Genomic DNA, 27,229 nt, shown 5'->3' with positions numbered 1-27,229 from the left:
AAAATATATTTATTGAAATTCATTTAAAAAGTGTACATGACGCTAATACAAACAGTATATATAGTGAAGATATCCAAATTTTCACATCTATAACGCCCAATTACTATGGCAATGAAACTACAACAATCATGTATTGGTATCAAGTGGACATATTATGTGCATGACTATATGAGACTGCAGGATGTATAATCCTTGCTAAGTTCAACTGCACGGATGTCAGTATGTTGATATGATTGAAATAAAGTGACTAATGCATATAAATAAACCACATCTAAAGTTCGTCTATACCTGTGTGGTGGCGGTATGGATGGGGGTGCCGCTCCTCGACGCGCGTTTCGTCGTCTTTGACTTCCTCCTGAAAACCACCCAAAAATTACCCCATTCTAGAAACTACACCCCTCAAGGTATTCAAAACTGATTTTACAAACGTCATTAACCCTTTTGGTGTTCCACAAGAGTTAATGGCAAATGGAGATAAAATTTCAGAATTTCAATTTTTTGACACATTTTCCATTTTAATCCATTTTTTCCAGTTACAAATCAAAGGTTAACAGCCAAACAAAATGCTATATTTATTGCCCTGATTCTGTAGTTTGCAGAAACACCCCATATATGGCCGTAAACTACTGTACGGGCACACGGTAGGGTGTAGAGGGAAAGGTGCGTTGTGTGGTTTTTGGAAGGCAGATTTTGCTGGACTGGTTTATTTACACCATGTCCCATTTGAAGCCTCCCTGATGCACCCCTAGAGAAGAAACTCCATAAAAGTGACCCCATTTTGGAAACTACGGGATAAGGTGGCAGTTTTGATGGTACTATTTTAGGGTACATACAGGGAGTGCAGAATTATTAGGCAAGTTGTATTTTTGAGGATTAATTTTATTATTGAACAACAACCATGTTCTCAATGAACCCAAAAAACTCATTAATATCAAAGCTGAATATTTTTGGAAGTAGTTTTTAGTTTGTTTTTAGTTTTAGCTATTTTAGGGGGATATCTGTGTGTGCAGGTGACTATTACTGTGCATAATTATTAGGCAACTTAACAAAAAACAAATATATACCCATTTCAATTATTTATTTTTACCAGTGAAACCAATATAACATCTCAACATTCACAAATATACATTTCTGACATTCAAAAACAAAAACAAATCAGTGACCAATATAGCCACCTTTCTTTGAAAGGACACTCAAAAGCCTGCCATCCATGGATTCTGTCAGTGTTTTGATCTGTTCACCATCAACATTGCGTGCAGCAGCAACCACAGCCTCCCAGACACTGTTCAGAGAGGTGTACTGTTTTCCCTCCTTGTAAATCTCACATTAGATGATGGACCACAGGTTCTCAATGGGGTTCAGATCAGGTGAACAAGGAGGCCATGTCATTAGATTTTCTTCTTTTATACCCTTTCTTGCCAGCCACGCTGTGGAGTACTTGGACGCGTGTGATGGAGCATTGTCCTGCATGAAAATCATGTTTTTCTTGAAGGATGCAGACTTCTTCCTGTACCACTGCTTGAAGAAGGTGTCTTCCAGAAAATGGCAGTAGGACAGGGAGTTGAGCTTTCTTTTAAAAAAATTGCCACATTTGGCCAATTACCATTTAGTCAAGCTGTTGAGCTTGACTCTTCTCAAGGTTGACTAGAGACCCTGAGGCCTCCGAGTAGCTTCTGATGGCTGCAGACAACATCTCCACCTCTCGAGGCTCAGATATCACCACAGTCACATCATCCGCATAGGCAACTACTTTCAAAGGCAAGCAGTGGGGGACCAGCACCCCCTGAAAATCACACTCCTGTAGTGACCTCAGGAACGGGTCCAAGGCAAACACATACAGCAGTGGACTCAAAGGGCAACCCTGTCTCACCCCTGCCTCTACTTCAAAAGTGTCCCCTTGCCAACCATTGATTAGAGGAAAGCTCTTCGCCTCACAATATAAAGTTTTCAGCCAATCTACAAATTGTCCTGGAATACCGTACTTCGACAAAGTGGCCCATAGATACTCGTGATCCACTCTGTCAAAAGCTTTAGCCTGGTCCAGACCTACAACATATCTCCCACACCTCAGAGCTTTACATCTCTCAAACATCTCCCTTATCGAGATGACTGCTCCAGAGATGTTCCGCCCTTTTACTGTGCCAAACTGACAGCCTGCCAACAGTGCCCGGGACAAACAGACTAACCTAGAGAACAGGATTTTTGCCAGAATCTTCCTGTCGACATTCAAGAGGGCAATCGGCCTCCAGTTCTTGATGTCACTAGGCTCCTTACCTTTAGACAGCAGAATTAGCGAGGACACCCTCATGGACGGAGGCATCAGGTGATTTTCTAGACAATTTTTGTACACGTCCACGAGGATTGGGGCCAAGTGGTCTCTGAACTTCTTATAGAATTCTGCTGTTATACCATCTGGACCTGGTGCCTTCTTCAGATGTAACTGATCAATGGCCACTTTAACTTCCTCCACCGTTAATTCTGCTGTCAAAGGAGAAAAGTCCACATCATTAGTATCAGGGCCTGGAGTTGCCTCCAAGAATTGAGTCATCTTCTCTTTATCCAAAACCTTCTTCTGAAATAAGTCAGCATAGTAAGATCTCACCACCCCCAGGATACCCTCCCGAGATTCCTGCAAAACACCCTGGGAGTCAGTGAGACCTGCCACCGATTTATTAGCCACACGTTCCCTGCAATTCTCAAAGGGATCAGGAGCCCCTAAGGTCCCATAATCCCGTTCCAGAACCAGGGAGGTGTACCTGCTCTACTGATACTGCCTTATCTCAGATTTCAGTCGGTCGATCTTTTGTTTTTCATCCCCACCCGCCGAATACAGTGACTCCAATTCTTTCCGCAGCCTGAGATACTGGCTATACTTACTCTTCCCTCTTTTAACTGACAGTCTCTGTAAGAGGGATCTGATCTCCACCTTGACATCCTCCCACCAGTCGGCCACGTTGTTATAAAAGTCCACTCTCTGTAGCTGAACCTGGAAAAGAGAGTGGACACAATCCTGGACATAGACATCATCCAGGAGGCTGGAATTAAGCCTCCATAGCCCTCTACCAATATCAGAGCGTCTAGTGGCTCCCAAGCAAAAAAACAAAGCCAGGTGGTCAGAGTAGGGGACGACCTTCTCACTTATCCCGCTAACAGTCTCTGTGGGGTTCACAAACGCCATGTCGATTCTACTGCTTCTGTCAGCACAAGAATATGTGAAGTTTGGCTTTCTGCCACCCCATGTGAAGACATCACTTAGGCCAGCCTGCGATATTATGTTACTTAAGACTCTGGAGTCTCTGACCACCGCTCTGCCCGAGGACCGGTCACCTGATGACAAAGTGACATTAAAGTCCCCTGCCATTACCACAGGTATAGAGGTGAAAAGATACTGCTTCACATCATTAAACAGCTGGATTCTCTCAGCCACTGTCTGTGGGCCGTAGATGTTAATAAAGCGGAGCCGTCTACCATGGATGGTCACTTCCAGCACCAGGCACCTTCCCATAGCTACCTCCGTTAACCTGTGCACAGTCACGTCATTGGTGTTAAACAATATGGCCACCCCGGCATAAGTCTCCACAGCCAGCGACCAGCAAGAAGGACCAGACCGCCATTCACTCTCAGCCTCACGTAGATGCCCCAAGGTGTTCAAACGTGTCTCCTGCAGAAAGATGACATCTGCATCCAGGTATCTGAGGTGATCGTATACCGCGTGTCTGGTCCTTCTTACTTTGATGCTGTTCACATTGCTCGAAGCAACTTTTAGAAAAAACCCAGCCATCACAAGACAACAGAGAAAGAGCAGATAAGTGACTCCCATCATCATAGGTCAGGATCAGAGGCTTCCTGCCTACCACCGGTCTCCATATCTGACTCTACAGGGGCTTCTACAGGAGGGGGCTTCTTCTTTGTTGGGGGGTCCCCTGTGTCTGCCTCACACTCATTATCTATTCTCTGTTGCTCTTCCTCATAATCCCCATCAGACTCTGATAACGCCTCATATCTGTTTGATAGGACCATGACACCTGCACCGGTACTGACTTTTTTCCTGGTGTTTTGGCCCAGGTTATGTCCCTCCTCAGACTTACGGGAAGACTTATCTTTTTTCCTCCTTTTGTTCCTCTTGGCCTCTTCATATACAGAAGGTGATACAGAGGCGGCTGCCTGAGACTGGTCCTGAGTGACCACCTCCATGGTGCCCTGTGTGTTCTCTGAAGGCTGAGGTTCGGGTGTTGTCTCACCTGACCCCTGTTGTACCTCGTGCCTCGTCAGTATGGTCCCTGACATCAAAGCCTCCTCCTCTATAGCGTCTGCGGCCTCCACTAACTCCTCATCTGGAAGCTCTCTGCATACGTTATGCCAGGCATCTGGGCAATCCTTATGTGAGTGGCCTATCTGTCCGCAGAGATTGCATCTAACGTTCTTACACGTGGCACTCAGATGGCCGAGCTCACCACACAGGTTGCACTTGACCACTGTGCACACATTTGCCACATGACCGACCTTGCCACACTTGAAGCACTTTCTAGGTTGCCCAGGATAGAAACAGACGCCCTTCTCTCTACCGATAAAGAAGGAGTTAGGGAGATGTAAGGTGATGTTATTGTGCTGGCGCAGCTTCACCAGCAACTTCCACCCTCCAGTCCAGACACCATCATCGTCCCTGTTCTTAGTGAGGTCGGACACGAGGTCACAGTGCCTCCGGAGCCACACCACAATGTCCTGGGGAGGAACAGATTCATTCCAGAAAATAATATTCACAATAACAGTGTCTGGCTTGGAAATGGGAATGAAAATGAACTTATTCCAGCCTTCGGTGTCTCTAACCCTGGCAAAGTTTGCCCAGAACCTATCCAGACTAGACATAAGCTTAAAGCTGACATCATAGCCCTGCCTGTCTGGTAGATTTATCACCGCCAGGATGTCCTCTGGAGCAAACCCCATCTGGTGGCACAGGAGTTCCCTCACCACAAACCTCCTATCGGGGAGGTCTTCTTTGGTGCCTCGGTGTTTAAACCTCACCACGTTCCTCCTCTTAAACGCCTGGCCTGTATAGCCTGCACTGGAGGTGAAGGATGGAGCGCCGCGGCTCCAGGCATTTCTGGGAGGATCCTGACGGGCCTCACTACCCTGAGTATTGGGGCGAGTGTCTCCACTAGAGGGGCCTGACGGGGGGCACTACCCTGAGTATTGGGGTGCGCGTCTGCACTAGAGGGGACAGTCTCATCCGATGTGGGTTGTGTTAAGGGGGGGAAATTACAGACATCATTCTGTACACCTTCCTGACCACCATCCACCTCTATATCCCACACAGACTGTACAGTATCCCCAGCCCCCAACCCCTCAGGTACAATATCAATGTCCCCGGTCTGTGCCCCAGTAACAGAGCTCTCCTGCGTCTCCGCATCACCCTGACCCATGGATACATGTCCACTGTCCTGCCGTTGGGCTGGCTCTGCTGGGACTCGTGGTGCCACATATCCAGGATGTTGCTCAGGGACAGCTGAAGGTTCTTGCGGCTGCACTTGCCCACCTCCCTTCTGGAAAGAGAAACTTGCAGGCTTCAGTATTGGTTGTGTCACATGCCGGGGCTCATCTGGGGACACGGACCCTGATTGTTCTCTAGAGGAGCGGGATCCAGAGTCACTGTTCTGTCTCTGCTGTGAGAAGCGTTCCTGGTTCCCGTAGGACTCGGCCAGGGGCCCCATCCTCTCCAGGACACAGTCCATCTCCTTCACCACCTGTGCCAGCTCTATGCTCAGTGAGTGCAGCTTGGTATCGTACAATGTGTTACTATCGGGGTGTGCAGTTTTCAGGTTATATACACAGTCTATCTGCATCTGCAGCAGTTGTTTGTGGTGCTTTAACTCCCCCATTCTCCTTACCAGAGCCGGGATCTCCTCCGCCATCTGCAGCTCAGGTGCTCGCGTGGTCTCCTTCACCTGCTGTCCTAGTCGGGGCAGGGGTCCAGGCTGTTTGGATTCACCGGTCTCCTGCAGCTTTGCCTTTCCAGCTTTACTGCTAGTACTTGCAGTTGCATCTGCTGAGGCCTGTTCACACTTTGCAGTGTTTGTAGACATGGCATTCCTGGTTACCTGTAGAGGCATTGCTGCAGATCTGGTGCGGTTTTGGCAGGCCATGCTGGAAGCCACAACTTGCTGTTTCAGGTTTTCTTGCAATGTTTGGCCTGGAAGCCTGGGCCTTGCTGAGGGAAGTTCCCCACCCGGGCTGGCCACACCCTGGGCTCTGGACATACATCCACAGGCTCAGGAGAGCTACTCACACACGTCCTCACAGCTAGGAGGCAGTATTATAGTAGTTATATTCTTGTACCTAGGAGGCAGTATGATAGTAGTTATATTCTTATACATAGGAGCAGTATTATAGTAGTTATATTCTTGTATATAGAAGGCAGTATTATAGTAGTTATAGTCTTGTACATAGGAGCAGTATTATAGTAGTTATATTCTTATACATAGGAGCAGTATTATAGTAGTTATATTCTTATACATAGGAGCAGTATTATAGTAGTTATATTCTTGTTCATGGGAGGCAGTATTATAGTAGTTATATTCTTGTACATAGGAGGCAGAATTATAGTAGTTATATTCTTGTACATAGGAACAGTATTATAGTAGTTATATTCTTGTACATAGGAGGCAGTATTATAGTAGTTATATTCTTGTACATAGGAGGCAGTATTATAGTAGATATATTCTTGTACATAGGAGCAGTATTATAGTAGTAATATTCTTGTACATAGGAGGCAGTATTATAGTAGTTTTATTCTTGTACATAGGAGGCAGTATTATAGTAGTTATATTCTTGTACATAGAAGTATTTTATTATTTATTTTCCTGTACATAGGAGGCAGTATTATAGTAGTTTATAATCTTGTAGATTGGAGCAGTATTATAGTAGTTATAATCTTGTACACAGGGGGCAGAATTATAGTAGTTATATTCTTGTACATAGCAGGGAGTATTATAGTAGTTATATTCTTGTACATAGGAGCAGTATTATAGTAGTTATATTCTTGTACATAGGAGCAGTATTATAGTAGTTATATTCTTGTACATAGGAGCAGTATTATAGTAGTTATATTCTTGTACATAGGAGGCAGTATTATAGTAGTTATATTCTTGTACATAGGAGGCAGTATTATAGTAGTTATATTCTTGTACATAGGAGCAGTATTATAGTAGTTATATTCTTGTACATAGGAGCAGTATTATAGCAGTTATATTCTTGTACATAGGAGCAGTATTATAGTAGTTATATTCTTGTACATGGGAGCAGTATTATAGTAGTTATATTCTTGTACATAGGAGCAGTATTATAGTAGTTATATTCATGTACATAGGAGCAGTATTATAGTAGTTATATTCATGTACATAGGAGCAGTATTAGAGTAGTTATATTTTTGTACAAAGGGGCACAATTATAGTAGTTATATTCTTGTACATAGGAGCAGTATTATAGTAGTTATATTCTTGTACATAGGAGGCAGTATTATATTAGTAATATTTTTGTGCATAGAAGCAGTATTATGGTAGTTATATATATATTTTTTTACATAGGAGCAGTATTATAGTACCGTAGTTATATTCTTGTACATAGGAGCAGTATTATAGTAGTTATATTCTTGTACATAGGAGCAGTATTATAGTAGTTATATTCTTGTACATAGGAGCAGTATTATAGTAGTTATATTCTTAATCAAATTTCTTTTTATTGAAGAAAACGCAAATAGTCATGTGACAAATCAATCACTTAAATACCAGGCGCAGCTGGACAAATGCTTATTCACTAAGCGCATCAATTCAAGTGCAGTGGCGACATGACTCAATAACACATTAACATGTGCATAAAAGTAATTAATACGGAAAAGTAAAGACAAGACATGGGAAGAGCGGAGGGGGGAAAGGAGGTAAGGGGGGGGGGTAATAGATGTCTATCATATGCTTCGTGTGAATCTAGAAGTTACGATAAAGCTTCCAAGGGGACCATGTTTTGATAAACTTTGCTCTAGAGTGAGTCTCCCAGTGTGCAAGCTCCTCAAACCGGTAAAGCTGATCCACCTTCTCGGTCCACATCAAGAGGGATGGAGGAGAATCATTTCTCCATAACAATGGAATCAATAGGCGAGCTGCTGTTATAAGCATAGTCGGTAGATTTAACCTTGAGGGGGTCAGCGTGTCATTAGGACACCATAACATTAGGAGCTTTGCGTCTAATCTAACCTGGGTATTACAGATCTTATTTATAGTAGTTTCGATCTCTATCCAGAAAGGCCGGATCTTTTCACAATTCCACCATATATGAGAAAGAGAACCAACATCTCCTCCGCACCTCCAGCAACGGTCGGGGATATCAGAATTGATTTTATGTAGATATTCTGGTGTTTTATACCATCTTGTGAGCAATTTGTATGAGTTAGCTTGTATCTTAAAGGGACTCTGTCACCACTTTCTAACCCCCCCTTTTAAAAGTATTGTTATCTCCATGGCGCCCCTGTGATTACAAAGGTGTTGTTAGAAGATAAATTCGCCGTCTCCTTTTGATAAAAAGAGCTTTTATCTAACCTGTCAATCTTCTTGATAAGGTGCCCAGGGCGTTTCTGTTGGTCTCAAGCTGCCGCCCGCCGCCGCCGCCGTTGGTGCCCAGCTCCTCCCCTGATCCTTTCAGCGCCGCCTGAATGTAATGAAATACGCCTCCGGCTCTCGCTCAGTGCCCCCTCCTCCTTTTCAAAGATCCCGCGCGTGCGCACAAATATGGAGTGGAGAAAAGGGGGATATAATATAGTCCTCTGTGGGTCTTTGAAATCAGCTGTGGGCAGACGTGCGGCTCCATACAGCGCTTGGCAGGCTCTGAGTGGCTGGCTGCAGTGCTCGTCTGATGAGGCTGATTCTAAATGTCCGCACGGGCGCATCAGGCACAGGCCTGTGCGCACGCGCGGGATCTTTGAAAAGGAGGAGGGGGCACTGAGCGAGAGCCGGAGGCGTATTTCATTACATTCAGGCGGCGCTGAAAGGATCAGGGGAGGAGCTGGGCACCAACGGCGGCGGCGGCGGGCGGCAGCTTGAGACCAACAGAAACGCCCTGGGCACCTTATCAAGAAGATTGACAGGTTAGATAAAAGCTCTTTTTATCAAAAGGAGACGGCGAATTTATCTTCTAACAACACCTTTGTAATCACAGGGGCGCCATGGAGATAACAATACTTTTAAAAGGGGGGGTTAGAAAGTGGTGACAGAGTCCCTTTAATGCAACGGTTGAATCCATGTGAGTGTGTGAGGATAAAGGCTTTCTCAGGTTCTGACAAAGTTATGGATAACTCCTCCCAAGCTGAGAGAAACCACAGATCTGGAGGGGTGGAGGAGAGCAGCTCCTTGTATAATGTGGAGAGAGGCTTCCGCGGGCGTTGGCCTACTGAAATCTTCCCCTCCATCCATGAGGGATCATTTGTGGGTCGTGGGACCTTTTCAATAAGCTTTAGGTCCTTTTTAAAGGCCATAACTGCCAAAAAGGAAGCCTTTTGGACCTTTGGAAGAGCGAAAACATCACTCCAATTTAAAGCACCAGACTCAGATATAATATCTTGTAACATTAAGCTAGATAGTAGGGCCCAAATTCCTGATGGTGCAGTGGTGGCGGGATGAATATGGGCCTGAAGCAGGTGCAGGGGGATATTCATACTAGGGAACTTAAGAACTGACGCCTGATATAGTTTGGACCACTCTAGCAGTAAGCCCTTCCACAGAGGCGAGGCATAAATGTTATTAGCAGTACTTTTCCGCAAACCCCATAAGACCAGTTTATCTTTATAGGTGAGCATATCACACTCCAATTGGGAGGCAAGATTGAGAGGGCGCCAGGAGAGGAGGCTTAGAGCTCTGCTTAGCATTGCCGCTTTATAGTAAAGGTATATGTCTGGCAGGCCAAAACCTCCCAATCTTTTCTCCCGAGTGAGGGCGGTGTATGCTATTCTGGGGGACTTACCCGACCATACAAATGCTGAGAAGATTCTGCGGACCTCCACAAAGAAGGAATGGGGTAGCCAAATAGGTAGTGTTTGAATGAAGTAAAGTAGTCTAGGGACAATGAAGGCTTTAATATAATTCTTCCTTCCAATCCACGAAATGAACGGGAGTTTTAGGGATTGCAGGTGTGCTCTAATAGATCTAAGTAAAGGGGCTTGATTAAGCTCGTAAAGGTCCTCAGGATTCGCTGATATATGGGTGCCCAAAAATGGGATTGACTTGGGAGCCCACGAGAATGCCGTGGAGCGTTTGATCATTTCTATGGAAGCGGCTGAGCAGGAAATATTTAGGGCCTGTGACTTACCATAATTGATCTTGAAATTAGAGACCAAACCATATTCCTCAAAAAGAGCTTGGAGCCTGGGAAATGAGGTCGTGGGATTGGACGTGATGACTAAGAGATCGTCTGCAAAGGCAGCTGTCATATGGGTATGAGATCCCAAGGTGATCCCTTGGATGTCCGGATCTTGCCTAATTTTAGCCAGCAGTGTCTCCATGACAATAACAAAAAGGGCCGGTGATAATGGGCAGCCTTGCCTCGTCCCATTGGTAATGGGGAAAGTTGGAGAGAGTGTGCCATTGATCCGAATCCTGGCAGAGGGGAGCGAATAGAGTGAGAAGATGGACTGGATGAACTGGTCCGGAAGGCCAAATTTTGACAGTGCCCGAGACATAAAATGCCAGTTGATCCTGTCAAAGGCCTTCTCTGCATCTGTACTGAGAAGGGCTAGCGGTATAGAATTCCGCCGAGCATGCGTGATTAAGTGTATGACGCGGACCGTGTTTTCACTCCCCTGTCTGCCAGTGACGAATCCCACCTGTTCCCTATTAATAATGTCAGGGAGAACCGACTGGATCCGATGGGCCAAAATCTTAGCCCACCATTTCACATCAGTGTTTAAAAGCGAAATAGGGCGGTAGCTCCCGCAGTTTAGGGGGTCTTTATTTTCTTTGTGAATTACTGTGATATGGGCCGATAGCGATTGTGGGGGGAGGGAACCTCCTTGGAGTAAGTAATTACAAAGGATGTTAAAATGTGGGATCAGGATGTGCTTAAAGGTTTTGTAGTAGGAGATGGTAAAGCCGTCAGGGCCTGGGCTTTTCCCAGAAGGTATGGAGGAGAGGACCTTGCTGATTTCAGAGTCTGTGATAGGGGATAGGAGCTGGGCCGACTGTGATGGGGTGATAGTAGGCAGCTGGAGGGAGGAGAGAAACTTCTCAGTCGCTTCCCCTATTTGGGCTGGCGAAAGTTGGTTTGGTGGCTCTAAGTTATATAGGTCCCTATAGAAGGCACAAAAGGAATCTGCTATGTCTGGGGTGCTTTTATGTAGCGTACCTTTGGCATCCTTGACAGCTGCGATAAAGGAATCGGCTTTCTGTTTTTTAACTAAGGCTGACATTAGCCTATTCCCCTTATCTCCGTGGGCATATGACCGAAATTTGGCACGTAAAAGTAGTTTGGCTGACGTGACATTCAGCAAATTCTTAAGCTTTGTGCGAGCCTCTGACAGGTCCGAGGCACATCTAAGGGCCTGCGAGTTTTTGTGCGTTATTTCTAGCGCCTGTATCTGGGAGAGGAGGGCCGCCACTGCTTGGTTCCGCTGCTTTTTAATATGAGCCCCTAGAGCTATCAGCTCACCTCTCAGAACCGCCTTGTGGGTCTCCCAAGTGATGGAGGGGGAGGGCGCGTCCGGGCCTAGGGGGTTAAGTGTGAAAAATTCTGTTATGGTAGAGGACAATTTAGCGACATGGGAGGGGTCAGAGATAATGGTGTCATTAATACGCCAATTCCATTCCTTCTTTGGGAGGTCCTGCAGAGAAACACTCGGGAATACCGGGGCATGGTCAGACAGGGTGATGTTCCCTATGTGGGATCGGATAGCCCTATTAGCATGGGTTTTAGACAGGAATAGATAGTCAAGTCTATGGTAGGAGGATTTAGCAGCTGAGTAGAAGGTGTAATCCGTACTAGAGGGGTTTGTGGTGCGCCAAATATCTATAACACCTAGCCTATGTAAGGCGAGTTTGAGGCGCCGTAAGCGTACATGTGTAATGGCGGACTTCCCATTTGAGGAATCTATGGAAGGCTCCAGGGTGACATTGAAGTCGCCGCCTAGAATCACCATACCTTTCTTAAAGGTGGATAACAAGCCAAGGGTCTGAACGAGCCAAGCAACCTGCCCTCTGTTGGGAGCATATACAGTTGCCAGGGTAACAGGGGTGTCAGCGATAGTGCCCTTAACAAACAGGTAACGACCCTCAGGGTCCGAGGAGACAGCAGAATGCTTAAAGGGGAGCTGTTTGTGGATCGCTATGCTGACACCCCTGCTAGCCGAACTATACGTGCTGTGGAACCATTGAGAAAATCTTTTGGGGGGCAATTTGGGGGTCTTACCCTCTCTGAAGTGGGTTTCCTGGAAGAATGCTATAGACACTTTATCCCTTTGTAAAAGGGCCAGGATTTGGGACCGCTTGCAAGGCTCGTTCATTCCACGGGCGTTCAGGGAGGATATCACAACGGACGACATTCTAAAATAGAGAAAAAACAATCAGCATCTACATAGACTCTAAATGACATCTGACTACAATGGGGAGGGTGAGACACAAGAGGGAAGGAGGGGAGACAAACGGTTAATGAACATAACAATAGTGCAAACAAAGCTTGTAACAGAAGCTCCACTGAGCACCTGACTGTGAGGCGACCCTTTCTCATCACGGCTACCAGCCGGGGTCTGTCAGGTGGGGGGTCCCGCAGAGCTAAAGAGGGCCAATGACTGACCATCAAAAGGGGAAGGGCGACCCGTAGGTAAAGCCGGGTTAACCCCTGCAAACTAAGGTGAGAGCAGGGAGTGGGAAATGACCAGACCATGGTAATAACCATAAAAGCCTGGAAGAAGAGGGATCCATTACTAAACAATAAACAGACAATAAGGCACAGAGTCCCGTATACTTAGAGTAGAACTGGAACAGAAAACGCAGAGAACCTCTTCACGGTCCTATATTCAGGTCGGAGCTTGAGCAGAATTTTCAGCCCTGGTTTTGGGCCCTTTTCTTGTGCGGACGGAGCGCCATTCACCCGCATGGGGTGGCGGTAAGGGTGGGTCTTCTAGATCCGCCGGCATCCACGAGGGTATATCGATAGGGGTTAACCCCAGCTGGGACCAGCTAGCCTGTAGATCCGTCGGCGAGCGGATAGTGATTTGGCGTCCGTTTTTAAGGACTGCAATGCCAAAAGGGTACAGCCATCTGAATGGAGTGGCAGCAGCTTTAAGGGCGTCCAGGAGTGGGCGAAGAATACGCCTTTTAGCCAGTGTGGATGGGGCCAAATCTTGGAAAAACAGGACTGGCGTACCTTCATGCTGTAGCTGCTCCGCTTCTCTGCTGGCTCTCATCAGTGCGGCTGTATCGACATAGCTGAGGAGGCCGCAAATTACATCGCGAGGAGGATCTGTAGCTTTCGGTTTGGGCCTAAGCGCTCGATGTATGCGCTCGATTATTATCCGATCCGATTTTTCGGCACCCAGAATATTCGCGAATATTTCGCGAGCAACTTTATCAAGCGCCTCACTGGCAATCGATTCCGGGAGGCCTCGAATCCTCAGGTTCTTCCTGCGGCTGCGATTCTCCTGATCCTCAATTCTTAGGAGAGCTTCATTCAGCAGGTCGGTGTGGGATCGGATTACATTGTATGACTTCTCCTCTCTCTGCAGAGCAGCTTCCTGTGTGCTCTCCAGGTCAGACACCCGACACCCCATATTCCTCAGGTCTTCCTTTATTTCAGACAGATCCTTTTTTATAGGGGCTAGTGCTGAATTAAGCACTTCAAGAAGTGCAGCTTTAGTGAAGGATCTCCCCTGTCTGCGCGATTTGCAGGTAGAAGCATCAGAGACACTCCCGGCATCTGAATCCTCCTCCATGTCAGATAGCTGAGCCGGGGCCATCTTAGGTGTCCCAGCCGACCGGAGCTTCGGTTGTTTTCTTAGAAATTGGTCCATATCTGGTTGTCTGGACCGAACTGGAGTGGGATCTGCTTGATCCTTGGATCTATCTTTACCCACTTTGCCATTAGAGCGGTGCTGTAAGCTGATTATAGGGGTTAAAACACCAGCAAGGTTGAGGAGCTCAGAAACTAGCAGCCATTCAGCTACACAGCCAGGCTCCGCCCCCCCTAGTAGTTATATTCTTGTACATAGGAGCAGTATTATAGTAGTTATATTCTTGTACATAGGAGCAGTATTATAGTAGTTATATTCTTGTACATAGGAGGCAGTATTATAGTAGTTATAGTCGTGTACATTGGAGCAGTATTATAGTAGTTATATTCTTGTACATAGGAGCAGTATTATAGTAGTTATATTCTTGTACAGAGCAGTATTATAGTAGTTATATTCTTGTACATAGAAGCAGTATTATAGTAGTTATATTCTTGTACATAGGAGAAGTATTATAGTAGTTATATTCTTGTACATAGAAGTATTATAGTAGTTATATTCTTGTACATAGGAGGCAGTATTATAGTAGTTCTATTCTTGTACATAGGAGCAGTATTATAGTAGTTATATTCTTGTACATAGGAGCAGTCTTATAGTAGTTATATTCTTGTACATAGGAGAAGTATTATAGTAGTTATATTTTTGTACATTGGAGCAGTATTATAGTAGTTATATTCTTGTACATAGGAGCAGTATTATAGTAGTTATATTTTTGTACATAGGAGAAGTATTATAGTAGTTATATTCTTGTACATAGGAGCAGTATTATAGTAGTTATATTCTTGTACATAGGAGAAGTATTATAGTAGTTATATTTTTGTACATTGGAGCAGTATTATAGTAGTTATATTCTTGTACATAGGAGCAGTATTATAGTAGTTATATTTTTGTACATTGGAGCAGTATTATAGTAGTTATATTCTTGTACATAGGAGCAGTATTATAGTAGTTATATTTTTGTACATAGGAGAAGTATTATAGTAGTTAATATAGAAAAATGTTTTGTTTCCAGATCAAAATGATGAAAGGCCATTAGTGACCACGAAATATGGACAACTACGAGGTGTTACGGTGCCAGTAAAGGAAACATCAAGAGTCATTGATGTATTTTATGGAGTCCCTTTTGCAAAACCTCCAGTCGGACCTCTGAGATTTGCTAACCCGGAACCTCCTGAGCCGTGGAGCTCTGTTAGAGACGCCTCCAAGTATGCCCCCATGTGAGTCCATGTATTTGTGGTGCCGTTGAATATATACTGTATGTTCTTTGAATTCCAAGACTTTTTAAGAACTTCTAAGGACAATTTGCTCATGACTGTATATACAGTACATATATTATAGCGAAGGGGGTGAACACATTTGCACTGACAACTGCTCAGCTTTTATTTATTTTGTTACATGCTTTATATTTTCATTCCGTTGTAACAATGTGGACTATTCTCAGGTCCATTATGTAAAATATCAGTTAAAATCAATTTTACTTCTAGGTTGTAATGTAAAAAGACAGGTAAAAAAACCAAGGGGTGAATACTTTCACAAGTAATTGTACACCACTTTAGTGGTAGGTATATATTTACAAGACCAATGACATAGATGGAGATACATTTCATTGCTTCTGTATATTTCAGGTGTTTACAGTTTGAACTGGTTATGAGTAAATTAATAGTCGGTTACCGATCCTCCCCTGTGATGCCCCCAATCTCAGAGGACTGCCTGTACATGAATGTGTATACACCAGCCGACAGACACAAGAAATCCAAATTACCTGTAAGTGCCAGGAAATCAGAGGGTAATACCTTCATACTTCTTGTAATATTATAATTTTGCAATGTTTGTTTTCCAGCATAACTCTTGCCATGCTTGGACAGATGCAGGTGCTTAGGACATGTTGAGAGTTGTAGTTTTGCAGAGAATTTCATCTGCACCTTATAGACTGTCACCTTTCATGAGGTTCTCACATATGAGGTAGTGGCCCTTTAAGAATTATGGCTTTCCAATAAATGTTAATCTGCTCCCCTTTTCCCTAGGTCATGTGCTATATACACGGTGGTGCGATGGTTTTGGGGACGGCCAGTACATATGATGGCTCTGCACTTAGCGCCTATGAGAACGTAGTGGTTGTGACCATACAGTACAGGCTGGGGATCCCAGGATTCTTCAGGTAAAGCTCTATCACTGCTATATACTGCATGTTCAACATTCCTTTTGACTGTACTGGTTACATATAGGGTTAATTTACACAAAATATTCAGAAATTAAGTAAATATATTTAATGGCTAATCTTCTACTAAGTATCCATCTGTATTAAACTCCAGAGCAGCATTCACAATTCTGCTGGTTGTAATTGAAAGCGGTGAACAGAAATTAACCTTAACCCTTTATCTTAGATGTTATAATGCAGCGGAGAAGGGGAGGGGAGGATGTCATATACACCACTGCCTTGTCCCCTCACCTTCCACTCAGGCTGAAAACTGAGCATAAATACCACCTGCCCACAGTCCAGGCATCCCAAACACACTGCCACCATCCATTGCATTCAAATTACATTTGGAGCCAATAGAAACCCCAACAGCGCCCCACTTGCAAGCATGCACACAATAACCCAACCGTACGTGTTCTGTAATGAAGCTAGGTTCAGAGCACAAGGCAAAGTTTTAGACTTTGAAGGCTATGGACACTTTTATGGCAATTTTTTTTATTATTGCAATTTACTCATGTTGAGCTTACAATATATATATTTTTTCAATTGGTCTATAAAACATCAAAATATCAGCAGTTTTTGTGATATTTGCGGCTCAAGTGAAGTCTTATCTCTGATCTCCTGACCTTATAAACACTCATTTAAGCCACTTTCTTATCAGTTTGATAGGAGTTTAGCTATAATGAGTGTTTATGAGGTCAGGAGATCAGAGATAAGACTTCACATGAGCTGTCAGCTGAATTAACTCAGGAGGGACACTCTGCAAATAGACTGAGTTGTAACCACACGTATCACAAAAATTGGTCCCTCTGCAACTCTCAATTTGTACCTGATTATGCAAATTATTAATCTGTAGGTTTTATCTGGAATGAGTTATGGCTTATGATAAATTAACTCACATTCCTGGTATTCAGTTGAAAAGCTTAGTTACCGGTTCAATGAGCTTGGGTGCAGAGATGGGGTCCACCTCGGTTTGGTAGTTGCTAATCGGAGTACAGCAGGGCAGCTTTATTCCTGCTCCCAGTAACCCATTTCCCAGTCTCATCGGGAATCTTCAATTGGATTATCACAGGGATGTACAGTACAGACCAAAAGTTTGGACACACCTTCTCATTCAAAGAGTTTTCTTTATTTTCATGACTATGAAGGCATCAAAACTATGAATTAACACATGTGGAATTATATACATAACAAACAAGTTTGAAACAACTAAAAATATGTCATATTCTAGGTTCTTCAAAGTAGCCACCTTTTGCTTTGATTACTGCTTTGCACACTCTTGGCATTCTCTTGATGAGCTTCAAGAGGTAGTCCCCTGAAATGGTCTTCCAACAGTCTTGAAGGAGTTCCCAGAGATGCTTAGCACTTGTTGGCCCTTTTGCCTTCACTCTGCGGTCCAGCTCACCCCAAACCATCTCGATTGGGTTCAGGTCCGGTAACTGTGGAGGCCAGGTCATCTGGCGCAGCACCCCATCACTCTCCTTCATGGTCAAATAGCCCTTACTTTCAAAGTTTTCCCAATTTTTCGGCTGACTGACTGACCTACATTTCTTAAAGTAATGATGGCCACTCGTTTTTCTTTACTTAGCTGCTTTTTTCTTGCCATAATACAAATTCTAACAGTCTATTCGGTAGGACTATCAGCTGTGTATCCACCTGACTTCTCCTCAACGCCACTGATGGTCCCAACCCCATTTATAAGGCAAGAAATCCCACTTATTAAACCTGACAGGGCACACCTGAAGTGAAAACCATTTCAGGGGTCTACCTCTTGAAGCTCATCAAGAGAATGCCAAGAGTGTGCAAAGCAGTAATCAAAGCAAAAGGTGGCTACTTTGAAGAACCTAGAATATGACATATTTTCAGTTGTTTTACACTTGTTTGTTATGTATATAATTCCACATGTGTTAATTCATAGTTTTGATGCCTTCATAGTCATGAAAATAAAGAAAACTCTTTGAATGAGAAGGTGTGTCCAAACTTTTGGTCTGTACTGTATATTCCCCACACTGGTTCAGACTGGGCCGCACAAAGGGTCTTCCTTGTTACAGACAATGCTACATAATGGTGGCATCACAGTATAGAGAAGCACACGACTTGTACATAACATCACATGACAGATACGATATGTTACTGGATAGAGGCGGGTCTCTAGGACATGACCAGATCCCTAATATTGCTAAAGACAACGTCACACCATTTACAAAACATTTTACATAAAATCCTCCACAGATATTAGAGACTACAAGGTAGGCCCCAACACAGGAGCCGTTAGTATAGTCTATATACAATATAATTAGCTGAATATGATGTAATTCAGCTCTGAAGAATGTAGGATTGTGACTGCATCTCTGGAGTCTAATACAGGATAAGAAATGTAATGTATTGTATGTACACAGTGACTGCACCAGCAGAATAGTGAGTGCAGCTCTGGGGTATATTACAGGATGTAACTCAGGATTAGAACAATATAAATAATGTACTGTATGTACACAGTGAGTGCACCAGCAGAATAGTGAGTGCAGCTCTGGGGTATAATACAGGATGTAATTTGGGGTCAGTGCAGAATAAGTAAATTTGAGGTATATTTATTTGTTTTGCTTTCTGTAATAGTTTTCAATAGTTGTCGGTTTCAGACTCAGTCTTTGTATACAATGTACGATTTTTTTTACTTCAGTACGGGAGATAAGCAATTTCCTGGTAATTATGGGTTTATGGACCAAGTTGCTGCCCTACAATGGATACAGGAAAACATTGCAGATTTTGGTGGTGACCCCAGGTCCGTCACTATATTTGGTGAATCTTCCGGTGCGATGTGCGTCTCCGCTATTGTAAGTTCTCTCTAGTGTTTGTTGTGTTTGTTATCTAGTTATCTATATTGAGCATCGATCGCTCCTGGGAAGCTTCTCATCCTGTGTCTGACTTCTTAAGAATGTAATTTACTCACCTCAATTCTCCTTTTCCTTGAGGCTGAGGTCTCACCCAGGGCATTTATTCCACTCTTGCCAAAGGACAGACAATACATAAGTGGCAAATAAAAGGTTAACTCAATCCACACCATCACTGTGAAGTACCCCAGACCTGGGAGTACCATATATAGGTATATATTGCTATATTATTGTATATTTGGCCGTTAGTGTTGAGCGAGCATGCTCGGATGAATACCTGTTCGGCTCGAGCATCGCTATGCTCGGCACATGGTGGTACTTGGCCAAGTACCACATGTTCTCGAGTGCCATGCTCGAGTCTTCTCCCCGCACGTTTTGCGGCTGCTAAGCAGCCAATAAACGTGCAGGTAAGTACTGCTATCTACAAACTACAAAGTGACGTGGTATTAAAAAGCAGGAAGTGCTCAACCCCATATGCAGTGGTGCATCTATACTGGGGGGGGCAGATCCTGCACTTGTGGTCCGCTGCTAATGGCAATCCCCAGCAAAAATGCATACAATGGAGGATGCCTGCAGCGGACCACAAGTACCACAATGGACATCCTACACAGGATAGCAAATGTGTGGATGTGATAAACAGTATATATAACATAACAAAAACAAAGACAGGTGCACTCTGCGGTCTTACTAAGCCCTCAAACTGGTGTTAAAATTGAGAGATTAGCCAACATGTCCTACATGTTGGTTACTGGCATTACAGTGATTGGCTGGCCGGAACACGTCAGCACCCGATGACTGGGGTTCGGCTCATTGTGAGTCAGGGAGAGCTGTGCTTAGTAAGGGACAGATAGTTTCGGGAGTGTGATCGCAATATATTCGATAGCAAAATGTTTCAAAGACCCAAAAGTCCTTTTAAGGACTATTGTGTGTGGTGGCAGGCTGGCAGCAATATAATTTAGCCAGCGAGTTTTTTCCCCCCCGATACTTTACAATACGTTTTCAATAGAAGGTGTCTGCAGTGACTTGTGACATCTGTGCTGCAATACCTTCTGTGTGTCAGGCCAGATATTGGGGAAAATATTACTGACAACAAATATATATATTTTTTCCATAATTTATCCACATTTTTCCTGTAAACGGGATCTACAGTGAATTGTCACATCTGCGCTGCAATACCGTGTGTCAGGGCCAGATATTGGGAAAAATATTAGTGAAAACAATTATATTTTTTCCATAATTTATACACATTTCTCCTATAAACTGTGTCTGCAGTGAATTGTTACATCTGCGCTGCAATAGCGCGTGTGTGTGTCAGGGAATGGGTCGCAGGGAATTGCGAGCAGGTGGTCGGTTGGATTGCAGCAGATAATGCTTCCAGTCGGTTAAGCACCACCCTGTCTTCCACCAAGTTCGGTCTCAGTACCCAGTAGTCTGGTCCACACAAACCTCACCCTGATCTTCCTTCCTCCCACCATTTACAGTCTGGCCAAACAAGTGATCCTACAAACGGAAATTCCGAGGACCTCTTTTCATCGCCATTAATTGATTTGGCCCTCTCGCCAAGCACGCTTGAAGAGGGACCTCAGATCTTGTGCCCCGATTCCCAACCTCTTGAGCATCCAGAGTCACAAGAACATGACGCTGGGGAATGGCAATTTGTGTTTAATGAGGTGGATGATGATGAGACAGTTACCAATGACTCAATTGCAATTACTGTCTCAAGAGGTTGATGAAGAGGATGAGACTCAGTTGTCAATCACTGAGGTTGTGATTAGGTCAACAAATCAGGAGGATGATCAGAGTGAGGAAGTGGAAGAGGAGGTTCTGGACGACGAGGTCACTTACCCAACTTGGGAAGGTGGCAACAAGTCGATCAAGGAGAGCAGTACAGAGGGGGAGGGATCTGCAGCACTGCAACAGGCTGGAAGAGGCAGTGGGGTGGCAAAAGGTAAAAAGTGGACACCACTAAACAGGCCCGCAACTGTTCCACGGAGCACCCCCTTTCGTAAATCTCCATTGCCATGGGGTAGTTGTTCCGCAGTATGGCGCTTTGTTGAGGAAAGTGCGGACGACAAAAGAATAGTAGTTTGCAACCTGTTCCATACCAAAATGAGCCGGGGCGTTAACACTAGGAATCTCACCACCACCAGCATGATACGCCACATGGCATCAAAGCACCCTAATAGGTGGGCCAAACGCCTAGGTCCACAATCTGTGTCTGCGGGTCACACCACTGCCTCCTCTTCCCCTGTGTTACGTGCTGGCCAATCGCCTGTCCAATACGCAGGCCCGGATGCCTCCCGCCCTGCACCTGGAACTTTGCAAGCACCATCAGCGATCACATCCACTTCCCTGTCCCAGCATAGTGTCCAAATGTCATTACCCCAGGCTTTTGAACGCAAGCGCAAATACCCAGCCAACCACCCACAGGCCATAGCACTAAATGCGCAGCTTTCCAAATTACTGGCCCTGGAAATGTTGCCATTTAGGCTTGTGGACACTGAGGCCTTCCGCAGCCTGATGTCGTTGGCCATCCCTCGTTACGCAGTCCCCAGCCGCCACAATTTTTTAAGGTGTGCCGTGCCAACCTTACACCAACATGTGTCCCGTAACATCACATGTGCCCTGACCAACACAGTTACTGGAAAGGTCCAGTTAGCCATGGACACATGGACAAGTGCTTTCAGCCAGGGATGCTACATTTCCCTGACAGCATACTGGGTGAATGTTGTGGAGGCTGGGAGTGACTCGTACCCTGGGATGGCACAGGTGCTATCGACGCCAAGGATTGCGGGCCCCAATTCCATCAGGGTTTACGCCAGCACCTATTTTAGTGGCTCCAACCCCCATTTCGCCTCCTCCTCCACTTCCACCTCAGAATTATCCTCTTGCAGAATAAGTCAGCCATCAGTCGGTAGCTGGAAGCAGTGTAGCACTGCAGTGGGGAAGCGTCAACAGGCCGTGCTGAATCTGATCTGCCTAGGTGACAAACAGCACACCGCCGCAAAGCTGTGGCAGAGGATAAGGGACCAGACTGAGCTGTGGCTCTCGCCACTCAACCTAAAACCAGGCATGGTTATGTCTGATAATGGCCTAACTTGGTGGCGGCTTTGGAGCTCGGCAAGCTCACACACATCCCATGTCTAGCCCATGTATTTAATTTAGTGGTTCAGCGGTTTCTCAAAACCTACCCCAATTTGCCTGAGCTACTGGTGAAGATGCGCCGCGTGTGTGCACATTTCCGCAAGTCATCGACAGCTTCCGCCGGTCTGTCAACGCTGCAGCAGCTCTTAAAATTGCCAGCTCACCGACTGTTGCATGACGTGAGCACGTGCTGGAACACCACGTTCCACATGTTGGCCAGGCTTTGTGAGCAGCATAGGGCAGTAGTGGAATACCAGCTGCAACATGGTCGTCGCCTTCCCAGTCAGCTTCCGCTCTTCACAAGCGAGGAGTGGGCATGGATGTCTGACCTCTGTGAGGTTTTAAGAAACTTTGAGGAATCAACACAGATGGTGAGCGGCGATAACGCTATTATCAGCATAACCATCCCACTTCTGTGTCTACTCAAACACTTGCTGCTCACAATTAAGGCCAATGCTTTGCATGTGGAAGAGGTGGAAATGGGGGAAGATATTACACAGGGTTATAGCCAGACCACCCTCAGTTCATCTTCTCGGCGCGTATTGGACGATGAAGAGGAGGAGGAGCAGGAGACGGTTGCCTCCGCTACAGAGGGTAGTACCCATGGAAGTTTAATTCCATCTGTTCAGCATGGATGGGCAGAAGAAGAGGAAGAGGATGAGGAGATTGAGAGTCATCCTCCTGATGACAACAGCGAAGTCTTGCCTGTTGGGACTCTGGCACACATGGCTGACTTTATGTTATGCTGCCTTTCCCGTGACCCACGCGTTCTACACATTTTGGACAACACCAATTACTAGTTGCTCACCCTTCTCGACCCCCACTACAAAGAGAACTTCTCATCTCTCATTCCTGTAGTGGAGAGGACGAGCTAAAGGGTGCAATACCAGAAGGTCCTTGTGTTAAAATTTCCAGCTGACAACACTGGCGGCAGAGTATGTAGTTCCTTGGGCAACTGAGGAGGGGAGACGAGGGGAACACACAGCAGTTCCAACAGTGGCAGGGCAACACTCTTCAAAGCCTGGGACAGTTTCATGACACCCCGCCAGCACCCTCACCCTGATGCGCGGCCTAGTGTCACAAGAAGCGAAACTTTTTGGAAGATGGTGAAGGAGTATGTAGCAGACCGTGTCAGCATCCTCAATGATCCCTCTGTGCCTTGCAACTACTAGGTGTCCAAGCTGGACAAGTGGCACTAACTGGCACTCTACGCCTTGGAGGTGCTGGCCCGCCCTGCCGCCAGCATTTTGTCAGAGCGGGTATTTAGTGCTGCTAGGGGCATAATAACGGATAAGCGCATCTGCCTGTCAACTGAAAATGCTGACAGGCTGACTCTTATCAAAATGAACAAGGCCTGGATTGCCCCTGACTTCTGTACTCCACCAGAGGAAAGCAGCTGAACATAAAGGCACTTTAAAGGGATTCTGTCACCAGGATAAACGCTATAGCGATATTTATATGTGCCCATTAGTCTCCATGCTGTGTTTAAAATGATCCCACTGTTAGGCGCAGTGGACACTGTAATCTTTGCCCGTGCGGACTACTGGCACCGGCTTCGACGAGTCAACAGCGCATGCGCCGGCTCCTTGCACACCACGCTGGCACCGGAAAAGGGAGCCGGCGCATGCGCTGTTGACTCGTCAAAGCCGGTGTCAGTAGTCTGCACGGGCGCAGACTACAGTGTCCAATGCACCTGTGCGAGACTACGGCACTGAGAAGAAATTACGTCAGGGCAAGCGGAGTGAATAAATTAAGTGGTAGGCGGTGCTGGGCTCCCGAACCATTTTGGTGTTTTTATCAATTTCTGACCTTTTTCCTATGAACCAGAAACATTCCCCTCTTCAGAGCCGGGGGTACCTGGTTTAATGCTTGGGTTCTCCCATTGACTTCCATTGGTCTCGGGTGCTCGGTAGAGCACCCGATCATCCCGAGGGGTTCGACCTGATCACCCGAACACCCGAGCACTTTGGTGCTCGATCAGCACTAGTCTTGAACTTCCTCAGGCCCTGAGAATTCATATTGTGTTTCATAAATCTTTGTTGAAAAGCCGAACCTTTGGAGCTGTCTTCCTTGCCACCCGCTCCTGTCATGGTGGACGTCAGTTTGGAATTTCAGATCGCCAATATAATTGACTCTCGAGTTCTCTGTAGATCTCTTCAGTATCTTGTTCACTGGAAGAGTTATGGACCAAAGAAAAGGATGTGGGTACCGGCATCTGACGTGAATGCCAGTCGTTTGGTGAAAGCTTTTCACAGGTCTCACCTGGATAAGGTCTGTCCTGGGTGCCCGGAGGTCACCCATAGAAGGGGGAGGATACTGTCGCGGACATTCCCGGCGACAGGTGGCAGGAGATTGGCGAGACTGGCAACACGTAGTTTGATCTGACAGGTTTCCCTTGTGGATCAATAGGTGTCTGTGTTGTTTCTGGTAATGGCCACATCCCTTGTCTCAGGTGTTGCTTATGTGGTCATTTAACCTTCCTATTTATAGTTGCTTCTCCCACAGTGCTGTGCGGTTTATAGCTTCAGTTTCAGTTGTGGATTGCTGGTGTGTGGATCTCGGCGGAGTTCCTGGTGCTTCCATAGCCACTTTGAAGTTAAGTCTTTCCTTTCCCTTTTTGTATTTTGTTTGGGTTCGGTATGTTGCATTTCCCTTTTGTTTGTATTAGGCCTGAAGTAGATTCCTGTTCGTCCTTCCTTTTGGAGGAACAGGTAGTCCCATCCCTGCTATTAGTACCAGGGTCCCATAGGACTAGATAGACTCTAGGTATTCCTGCGTATGACCACACCTACATCTGGGGTTTGTTCATACTGGTAGTTAGTCAGGATTTTGGTTAGGGTTTTACTAGGAGATTTTCATCTTCCTTCCCTAGTTCTCAGACCTAATTCTCTGTTCCCCCCTTCCTCTTATGCTCAGTGTGGTGCTTTCCTCCCACAGCGAAGCATGACAGTTATTTCATTGTGTTTTTTGCTTTTTCAGCCACAGTGATGCACATCTATGCCTTCACCTCATTTTATAGGATGTGCTGACTAACAAGAAATGTAGAGTCTATGCTTTGACTTTCTTCTCCTGTTTTACGCAAACTTCAAATAAGGGCTGGAGATCTGTAATATTCAAACATAATCAGCCAGGGCAATAAGAACAAAAGCCCAGGAGAGGAGATGAAAATTAGAGGAAAATTAGTCCTAGTACTACCTTGGTACAGGGGAAAATCTTCTGCATACCATGTCAAGCCAGCGTCCCTCACTGACCTCCACAAATGGTGGGTCATGTCATAAATCGGCGCCAAAATTCAGTGCAGGTGCACTTACTTCCTGAGGCCAGTGCTGGTAGCGCAGGCACTGGCCATTACCCCAAGCTCATGTGCAGAGGCCCAAGACTGAAATTCCCACATCAGTGCCATGGAGGTAGCAATGTGGGGGTGCTGGAGAAAAGCATGGACAGGGCAAACTCAACCCTGGTATTGCAGCTCAGCCCCATTGACTTGAATTAGGCTGAGCTGCAATTAGGCCATGTGACCGATGTACAGTGATGTCACTGGCCTAGGAAGAGGCTGCGGCGCTCAAGGCCTCTTCTAACAGCTGATTGGTGGAGGTCCCAGGTATTGCACCACCGCAGATCTAATATGGATAACCTATCCTGAGGAAAAGTTATACATATCTTTTCCTGGATGACCCCTATGAAGCCTCATTCACACAGAAGTGTTCCACATATGTGTGCTGTACGTGTTCTCTACGGACATCACACGTACCCATTCATTTTAATGTGTGTATTCACACATCAGTTTTTTACCACGTTCTGTGGGTCCGTGTTTTTAGCATGGATGCAAGCTATATTTTGTCTGTGTTCACGGATCTATCACGGAAATCCTCACTGACCACTTTTTCACGGATTTAAGCATAGACGTGTGAATGAGGCTTAAGGGAGAAAACACTGACATGTAGGGTTGTTGCGAGTATCGAAATTTCGATACCCAATCGATACTTTTGTCCCCGTATCAATAAGATACCGGGATTTCCATTTTTTCAATACTGGGCTGCGCAGTCTAGTATCACAGAACATGAGGGCGCTGCTGTGAGCGCGCTCATGTTCCCTCAGCAGCACAGGGGGGAAGGAAGCAATCTCTCCCTCCCCCCTGTGCCGCTGCCACCAATGAGGGGAGAGGGGCGGGCGCACTGCGCCACCAATGATAGCAGGACTTTTCATGGGTCCGGACTTTAAGTAGCAGGCTACATAGAGCGGCGCCCAGGGATCTCCCTGCACTTACTATTATTTCTGTGCGCCGCTCCGTTCGCCTGCTGTGCCCCCATTAGCGTCTCCTGCTCCGTATGCTAATTACTACTATCTACTATTGCTACTATCAGAGCAATGGGGAGGAGACATCAGCTTCTCTCCTGGGCGTTCCTTCTCCCTGGTTGTAGCGCTGTCCAATCGCAGTGCAGAACGTCACAGCCAGGGAGAAGGAACGCCCAGGAGAGAGTCTGATGTCTCCTCCCCATTGCTCTGATAGTAGCAATAGTAGATAGTAGTAATTAGCATACAGAGCATGAGACGCTAATGGGGGCACAGCAGGCGAACGGAGCGGCGCACAGAAATAATAGTAAGTGCAGGGAGATCCCTGGGCGCCGCTCTGTGTAGCCTGCTAACTTAAAGTCCGAATCCACGAAAGGTCGTATTTAACTTTTAATATAGGAGGCAGATGCCGGCAGCAGAATCACATAGCCGGCACCCTGCCTCTGATAGGGAGCTGCGATCAGTGGCAGTTAACCCCTCAGGTTCGGCACCTGAGGGGTTAACTTCCGGTGATCTGCTGCCAGTACCCGCCTCCTGTATTAAAGGTTAATTATCATTGGTGGTGCAGTGCGCCTGCCCCCCTCAACCCTCCCAGTATTAAAATCATTGGTGGCAGTGGCCACAGGGTCCCCTCCCCTTCTCATTGGTGACAGTGGCAGCTTCTTATTGGAG

General features: G+C 45.8%; 2 protein-coding genes across 3 annotated transcripts in view; one reads left to right on the top strand and one right to left on the bottom strand.

The window, feature by feature from the left end:
- The window catches only part of LOC120981117 (fatty acyl-CoA hydrolase precursor, medium chain-like), a 675,808-nt gene that overhangs the window by 452,008 nt on the left and 196,571 nt on the right, over nt 1–27,229 (bottom strand). The gene's annotated exons all lie outside the window — the stretch shown is intronic.
- LOC120981114 (fatty acyl-CoA hydrolase precursor, medium chain-like) overlaps nt 1–27,229 on the top strand; it is a 63,131-nt gene that overhangs the window by 7,648 nt on the left and 28,254 nt on the right. The window contains exons 3-6 of one of the 2 annotated variants that reach the window (XM_040410606.1): nt 15,048–15,252; nt 15,661–15,799; nt 16,060–16,193; nt 18,910–19,063. In XM_040410606.1, the coding sequence (XP_040266540.1) occupies nt 15,048–15,252; nt 15,661–15,799; nt 16,060–16,193; nt 18,910–19,063 (632 nt within the window). The remainder of the gene's footprint in view (nt 1–15,047; nt 15,253–15,660; nt 15,800–16,059; nt 16,194–18,909; nt 19,064–27,229) is intronic. The other variant, XM_040410607.1, reaches the window with a different exon arrangement.

Source organism: Bufo bufo, chromosome 10 (genome assembly GCF_905171765.1).
Source record: "Bufo bufo chromosome 10, aBufBuf1.1, whole genome shotgun sequence".
NCBI lineage: Eukaryota > Metazoa > Chordata > Amphibia > Anura > Bufonidae > Bufo > Bufo bufo.
This window is presented reverse-complemented; position numbering and strand designations above follow the sequence as displayed.